The sequence below is a fragment of the Brassica oleracea genome, chromosome C3 (genome assembly GCF_000695525.1).
Source record: "Brassica oleracea var. oleracea cultivar TO1000 chromosome C3, BOL, whole genome shotgun sequence".
In the NCBI taxonomy this organism is placed as follows: Eukaryota; Viridiplantae; Streptophyta; class Magnoliopsida; order Brassicales; family Brassicaceae; genus Brassica; species Brassica oleracea.
This window is the reverse complement of record NC_027750.1, coordinates 61616304-61624390: the sequence shown is the minus strand read 5'-3', so window position 1 is coordinate 61624390 and position 8087 is coordinate 61616304. Positions and strand designations below refer to the sequence as shown.

Sequence of the window (8087 nt, the reverse complement as noted above, 5' to 3'; positions counted from 1 at the left end):
ACTAGAATGTATGCAACGACCAGATTGGTTGAAATGGAAAGAAGCCATTAATGTGGAGTTAGAATCACTGAAAAAGAGATGAGTGTTTGGACAGATCATCCGGACACCTCACAACATAAAACCAGTGGGATACAAATGGGTTTTTGTGAGAAAAAGAAATGAGAAAGGAGAAGTTGTGGGATATAAAGCACGACTTGTTGCACAAGGATTCTCACAAAGATCAGGAATAGATTATGAGGAAACTTATTCCCCTGTGGTGGATGCTACGACCTTAAGATTTCTAATAAGTCTGGCTGTAAGAGAAGGTCTTGATATGCGGTTAATGGATGTTGTAACTGCCTACTTATATGGTCCACTGGATAATGAGATATACATGAAAATTTCAGATGGTATTGAATTGAAAAACAAAGAGAGTTCTCGAGAACAACATTGTATTAGATTGAACAAGTCTCTTTATGGATTAAAACAATCAGGTCGAATGTGGTACAATAGACTGTCTGAATATCTCCTGAAAGAAGGATACAAAAACGACCAGATCTGCCCATGCATATTCATAAAGAAGTTCAATAAGGGTTTTGTAATCATTGCAGTATATGTAGATGATTTAAATATCCTAGGAACCTCTGGCGAAATTTCCCAAACTGTTGAATATCTCAAGAAAGAATTCGAGATGAAAGATCTTGGAAAAACAGAGTTTTGTTTTGGATTGCAACTTGCGTATATGAAAGATGGAATTCTTGTGCATCAAAAGGCATATACAAAAAAAGTACTCAAAAGATTTAATATGGACCAGTCTCACCCATTGACTAGCCCCATGGTCGTGAGAAGTCTTGGTCCGGACACTGACCCATTTGGTCCGAAGAAGAAAAATGAGGAAGTCCTTGGTCCCGAAGTGCCTTATCTCAGTGCCATAGGAGCTCTGATGTATTTAGCTGGCCACACACGACCAGACATCAGCTTTGCTGTGAACTTACTTTCTAGGTTCAGCTCCTGTCCGACCCAAAGACACTGGAACGGGATTAAACATATACTTCGCTACCTACAAGGAACGAAAGACTTGGGTTTTCTGTTTACTAACAAATCTAAGGAAGATTTAGTTGGTTTTGCTGATGCAGGTTATCTCTCTGATCCACAATATGCTAGATCTCAGACTGGTTATGTTTTTACACACGGTAGGACAGCTATATCCTGGCAGTCCATGAAGCAGACCATGGCAGCCACATCCTCTAACCACGCAAAAATATTAGCCATGCATGAATCCAGACGTGAGAGTGTATGGATGAGATAGACCATGGCAGCCACATCCTCTAACCACGCAGAAATATTAGCCATGCATGAAGCCAGCCGTGAGAGTGTATGGATGAGATCCATGACACAGCATATTCGTACCACTTGTGGTATGATCAAAGGAAAGGATCCACCGACCATCCTATACAAAGACTTGTACTCTTTTTCCTGTCTTGTTTTCCCTTTTACCACATTGGGTTTTGGGTTTGTCAAGAGAGGTTTTAATGAGGCAACATCCAAAGCATGAATGAACCTTGACCGGATGTGTCGATCAAGGGGGAGTGTTATAAACCATTTAGTGATCGACCCATTTATCAGCCCGTGTAGCAAGACGGGCCAAGCCCATCCGCAGGATCATACTGGCGCCTATCTACTCTTGTGTTTATCTACATTATAGTTGGTGTTTATCTTACGTATTGCTAGTCATTAGCTAGTTAAAGATAAGTACGATCTCATGTCGATCCAGTACTTAGACCGTCATTACCATATGTATATAAAGACCAGTTGGTCGACCTAATAATACACACAAGTTCCCCTCTTCATTCACAACAATTAAAAAGTTTTATGGGAAATGGAAACATCTAGGCCTTCAACGCTCTTTTTGGTATCGTTCAACTTTGCTTTTTAAAAAGTTTTATGAGAAATTTCTTTAAATAGCATTTTTAGTTTATTTTCATAAAAATAGATCATAAAAAACAAATGATTAAAAGAAGTTTTATTAAAGGGTAAATATGCATTTATACCCTTAGAATTACTAATATAAGATTTAGGGTTTAGAGTTAACGAGATAGGTTTTGGGGATATATTCAATTTTTTTTTAAAAATAAAAAATAAATGTTAAAATTTTTAAAATAAAAAAAAGTTATTTTGATCATCTTTTTAGAGTTATTTTTGTGACAAAAACTTAAAAAGGAATATTTGAAATAATTGTCCAAGTTCTACCGATGTTACTCAGTTTATTTTTTGAGTTTTTTCTCCCGTTTGTTTATTAGTTAGTTTATGTGGTCAATGTTAGTTTCAGTCTTTGGTTTGGATGGTAATGTTTAGAGTAAATGCGTGGAATATACCCAATTAAGGTCCAAATTAGTTGAATGTCCATAATTATAGATAACCCAAAAAAGAGTAACTTTTTGACACTGTGCGGACGAAAATACCCTCATGCTTTATCGAAAACAAGTAACTCTAGATTTATCAGCTAAATATTTACATAGCAGGTAACAATCTACGTATCAACTAACATATCAGCTAATAATTTCAGTATCATCTAACAATCTATGTATCAAACAAATGTATCGACTAACAAATCATATATCAGTTAATGAAACTATTAACAATTAATTAGTTATCTATCAAATAGCCCCAAAACTATTTGTAACAGCTAACATTTCATGTATCGATTAATAATCCATTAAAATCTAAATAATAGCAGATAAGTAATAAAATATCTACTAACGTATATATTATCTAAAAGTTGACTGTGAGTCGAAATTAGAAACATTGGAATTGGAGTGAGATAATAAGATTAGCATTATGGATGTCAAAAGAATCAGAATAAAAAAATATAGATTTATGTTGAATTAGAAGATGATTTGAAGAATTTATACGAGAGATAAAGAGATTAGAACACATAAAAGGGAAAAGGGAGAGAGATAGAGATAAGAGCATCTCCAATGTACACCTCTATATTTTCCTCTAAAATAGAGATCTCTATTATAGATGTGAAAATGTTCTAATGTATGCCTCTATAATAGAGTTCCTCTATTTTAGAAGAAAATATAGAGAAAAGTTACTTTTTACCTCTATATTTAGAGGTAGAAATATTATATCTCTATATTTTTCCCTATAAATAGAGGAACCCTATTATAGATGCATATATTGGAGCATTTTCACCTCTATAATAGAGTTTTTTTATTTTAAGGGAAAATATAGAGATAGAAATGGGGGTGGATTGGAGATGATCTAAAGGTGTTATAGTCATAAAAAATATTAAAAAAAAACAAGGATATATGGCAAATTATATAGGTTTTAGGGTGTATTCTTACCGATTACTCTAATGTTTATCCCCACTGGCATATGATTGGGAAGATTATCTATCTTTGTTGAGTTTTGTTTAAGGACATATTCAAATTTAATAAAAAGTTCTGTAGATGACAAAAAAGGAACCAAATGGTTAATGTGTGTCCACGTGGGAAGTGTTGGATTCATATGATCGACAGTTTCCTATCGACCACCAAATGTGGAAACCTCATTCATTCAAAAAAACAAAAAAATGTTGGAAACCTCATCGGCTATCAGTTTCACTAGGTGGGCTTTTTGTTGCCTCTTATCTCATTTGCAATTTGAGCCTAACATAACTCACTGCTGTCTCTTTACAAACCAGTTTGTATAAATAGCAGAAAAGTTCGATGACAACAAAACTGAAAATTATAAAGGAATAGTAATATATTTTTCAAATTTCTTATTTCTAGATTCAAGACCAACAAAAATTAAGTTTTATAGTTTTAATTTATATCTTCACAGTTCACATTTTTTATTTCTTTTTTGGGGATGTATTTTCGTAAAGATGAAAACTTGGTTTTAGGTATTAGTTATTCATGTGTTATGGGATGAGACGTTAAAATCACGTGTATGAAATCTCTTGTGTTGGCAGGATCACGATATTGAAATCGTTTGGAACCAAGCTATGATAATCGAGTGGTGATTTATTATGCCTAGTCTCAGTCTATATATAGTAACATAATTCAAATTAGCGTCTTAGCAGCTGCATGTTCCAACACATTATTTTACATTACAGTATGAACTCATATTCCATTATCAAGAAAAGCGTCACAAGGTTATTTACTAACCTTATATTTTGATCATCTCACGGTTTCAAAGATCTTCTAAATTTAAAATAGCTCGACCAAATACTTGGGAGTGGCCATTGAACAACTTTGACATGCGAGTGATTGACCATCTCACTACATGTCTGCGCTATGAGCCTTCTTACTAATTACTATACTTCATTTCAAATCTTTAGTTAATATCATCCTGTCTTTTGAATGATATAATATTACTGTACAGTATCTAGTATGCTTTATGTTATATTACATAGAATGTAACATGAAACTGTTTGCTAAAATAAAAGAGAGTAAAAAAGTTCATGTCATATTTGTCCAACCAACAAGCTTGACCGACTCAAGACTTTCTATCCAAGGCCACAATGGTCGGATAGATATTGGCTCTGACCGACTCAAGACTTTCTATCCAAGGCCACAATGGTCGGATAGATATTGGCTCTGACCGACTCAAGACTTTCTATCCAAGGCCACAATGGTCGGATAGATATTTGCTCTGGCTCAATAGAATACCAGGAGCTATATGAAATATAACATAAATTAACCATGGTTAAAAAATAAAACGCGGTATATCGGTTTGACCGGTCTGGTTTGGTGATCGCTTTGTAATTATAATTTCACATTTCCATCACCAATATAAAATAATAATTGTTTTAATAAATTTATATATAATACCAGACTTATTCTTGGGTTCACCCCGTAGGGTGAACCTCGAGGTTCACCAACCAATAGGATTGTGTTATTTCATATTTGATATCTTTTAAAAAAGGAAACAAAATATTGTCAAATTATATTATCTTTTTAAAACTAATAGATAAAAAGAAATAAATAAAAAATAGTAGTAATTACAAAAAAAAAAAAAAATTAACGTCGTCAGCAAAACATTAAACCTTAAATCCTAATCCCTAAACCTTAAATCCTAAACCCTAAACCCTTGGGTAAACTCTAAACTCTAGGATAAATCTTAAACTCTAAATCAAAATCACTAAACATTAAAACACTCAAGGGTTTAGGGTTTAGAGTTTTAAGGTTTAGGGTTTAGAGTTTTAGGGTTTAGTGTTTTTATTTAGATGTTACGATTTATCTAAGGGTTTAGGGTTTACCCAAAGGTTTAGAGTTTACCCAAGAGTTTAAGGTTTACCCAAGGGTTTAGGGTTTAGGATTTAGGGTTTAGGGATTAGGATTTAGGGTTTAGTGTTTTGCTGACGACGTTAAAAAAATTTTTTTTTATTCTTTTTTCTGTAACTAGTTTTTTTTTTTTTTACTTTTTATTTTAAAAATATATAATATAACTTGACAATATTTTGTTTCATTTTTTAAAAGATATCGAATTTGAAATAATGAAATCCTATTGGTTGGTGAATCTTGGGTTCACCCCCTAGGGTGAATCCTAGGGTGAATCCTAGGGTGAACCTCTAGATTCACCAACCAATAGGATTGTGTTATTTCATATTTGATATTTTAAAAAAAAAGAAACAAAATATTGTCAAATTATATTATGTTTTTAAAACTAATAGATAAAAAGAAATAAATAAAAAATAGTAGTAATTACAAAATAGTAATAATATAACTCTTCCTCCCTTCCTTCCATAAATATAATAGTTTTGAATTTTTTATTTGTTTTACAAAAATTTTATAACCCACATTTACCAGTTTTGTATATATTAATTAAATCATTTACTATATATAATAATTTATTGTGTGTAAATTATATATTTAAGTAGTATGCTTATTTTTGGTACTGTAGTTTTAATTTTTTAATTTATAAAAATTCTAAAACTATATCTTAAGGAGGGAGCACCCTTTTGAAAAGCTTGGTGCTTTTTTTGTAGTTTTTTTAATCTGGTAATTGATTTGTTATAACAGGATGATTACGCGGCTGATGATGATGAGTACGAGGAGAAGTTAAAGCAGGAGGACGTGGCTTTCTTCTTCTTAGCCACGTTAGTTTTATTAGTTCTTGATCGAAACTTCTCTCATTCTCTTGTGGCTGATCTTGATTTAAAAATCTTGGTGTGTAGATACGGAGATGGTGAGCCTACAGATAATGCAGCGAGATTCTACAAATGGTTCACCGAGGTTAGTCTTTCATTCTCATTCTCTTGTTTCTGAAGTTGTCTCATTCATCACATGTGTGGTTACAGGGGAGTGACAGAGGAGAATGGCTTAAGCACTTGAAGTACGGTGTGTTTGGTTTAGGAAACAGACAATACGAACATTTTAATAAGGTTTTAAATAATTTAAAAATCTTTATTTTATTTTTTTCCTTTCATTACTTTTTGACCGAGCTAATATTTTTTGTTGTTGTTGTAAATCTGTGTGTTTGCAGGTTGCCAAAGTTGTAGATGGCATCCTTGTTGAACAAGGTTCGTTTCTTGTCTTGCTCTCTCCGCTCTAATCTTGATTGTTTTTCTAGATTGATGATGAGTGGTTTTCTCAGGTGCACAGCGTCTTGTACATGTTGGTCTTGGAGATGATGATCAGTGTATTGAAGATGACTTTACCGCATGGTATTCACTTTTTTTTCTTCTTCTATTGCTGTTTGGACATATGTTTTTTCGTTCTTTCTGAACTAAGTTTGTTGTCTCTTGCAGGAGAGAAGCATTGTGGCCCGAATTAGATACATTGCTGAGGGAAGAAGGTGATACAGCTGTGACACCGTACACTGCAGCTGTGTTGGAGTACAGAGTTTCTATTCACAGCTCTGAAGATGCGTTGAGTGAGAAACACTTGGCTAACGGGAATGGTCACGTCGTGTTTGATGCTCAGCATCCTTACAGGTGCCCAAGATTCTTCTTTCTTTCTCTTATAATCTTTGTCTTATCAGTTGATCTTAATCGGTGCTTTGTTTTCTGTGTGTTTAAAGAGCAAATGTAGCTGTAAGAAGGGAGCTTCATACACCAGAGTCTGACCGTTCATGCACACATTTGGAGTTTGACATTGCGGGAAGTGGACTGACGTGAGTTCTTAATTGTTACAGTATCAGAGGGCATAGTCTTGAATGTATTTTTGTTTGTTTGTCAGGTATGAAACTGGAGATCATGTTGGTGTGCTTTGTGACAATTTAAACGAAACCGTGGAGGAAGCGCTTAGGTTGCTGGACATGTCACCTGATACTTATTTCTCCCTTCACTCTGATAAAGAAGACGGCACGCCAATCAGCAGCTCGCTTCCTCCTCCATTCCCTCCTTGCAACTTGAGAACAGCGCTTACACGATATGCATGTCTTTTGAGTTCTCCTAAGAAGGTTGGTTGGTTTGGTTTATTATCATCACGTTCGTTTGTATTCAAAACTCAATTGCTTTCTTTGCAGTCAGCTTTGGTTGCTTTGGCAGCTCATACATCTGATCCTACAGAAGCAGAGCGATTAAAACACCTTGCTTCCCCTGCTGGAAAGGATGAATATTCAAAGTGGATAGTAGAGAGTCAAAGAAGTCTCCTGGAGGTGATGGCTGAGTTTCCTTCAGCCAAGCCGCCACTAGGTGTCTTCTTTGCTGCAGTCGCTCCGAGGTTGCAGCCTAGGTTCTTGATATGATCATGGACCAGCCAAACAAAGAAGATAATGAGAGCATGGATGATCCAGCTGATGGAGGAGCTCTAGCCATATCTGAAGGTCCTATGACTCGAGCCAGAAGCAAGCAACTCAAAGAAGCCATTGGAGGATTACTTAAGACATCACTGAAGCAAGAAGAGAGTCTTGGAAGAAGCTTGATCAACCAAGACACACTTGCCACAATTCAAGCCATCTCAGCTCCAAGATAGACATCAAATGAGCAAGTAACATATGTGTGCTCTTTTTCCCTATCTTTGGTTTTGTCCCACTGGGTTTTCCAAAGATAGGTTTTTAATGAGGCCATATGTTGCTTTCCTATCACTCATTTGATGATCTCAGTTCAAGACTTTATTTTAATTATTTATCTTTGTTAACATGAAGCAGAATTAGGCTGCTAGACTTGAGAATTA

The 8087-nt window shown here is 34.6% G+C and overlaps 1 protein-coding gene across 1 annotated transcript in view; it reads left to right on the top strand.

Annotated features, from left to right (window-relative positions):
- Positions 1-1291: 1291 nt before the first annotated feature.
- Positions 1292-8087, top strand: part of LOC106331155 (NADPH--cytochrome P450 reductase 2-like) — a 13039-nt gene continuing 6243 nt past the window's right edge. Inside the window, exons 1-10 of the mRNA XM_013769485.1 lie at positions 1292-1354; positions 5991-6067; positions 6146-6203; positions 6269-6352; positions 6454-6490; positions 6565-6634; positions 6719-6904; positions 6991-7083; positions 7149-7371; positions 7438-7647. Of these exons, the coding sequence (XP_013624939.1) occupies positions 1292-1354; positions 5991-6067; positions 6146-6203; positions 6269-6352; positions 6454-6490; positions 6565-6634; positions 6719-6904; positions 6991-7083; positions 7149-7371; positions 7438-7647 (1101 nt within the window). The remainder of the gene's footprint in view (positions 1355-5990; positions 6068-6145; positions 6204-6268; positions 6353-6453; positions 6491-6564; positions 6635-6718; positions 6905-6990; positions 7084-7148; positions 7372-7437; positions 7648-8087) is intronic.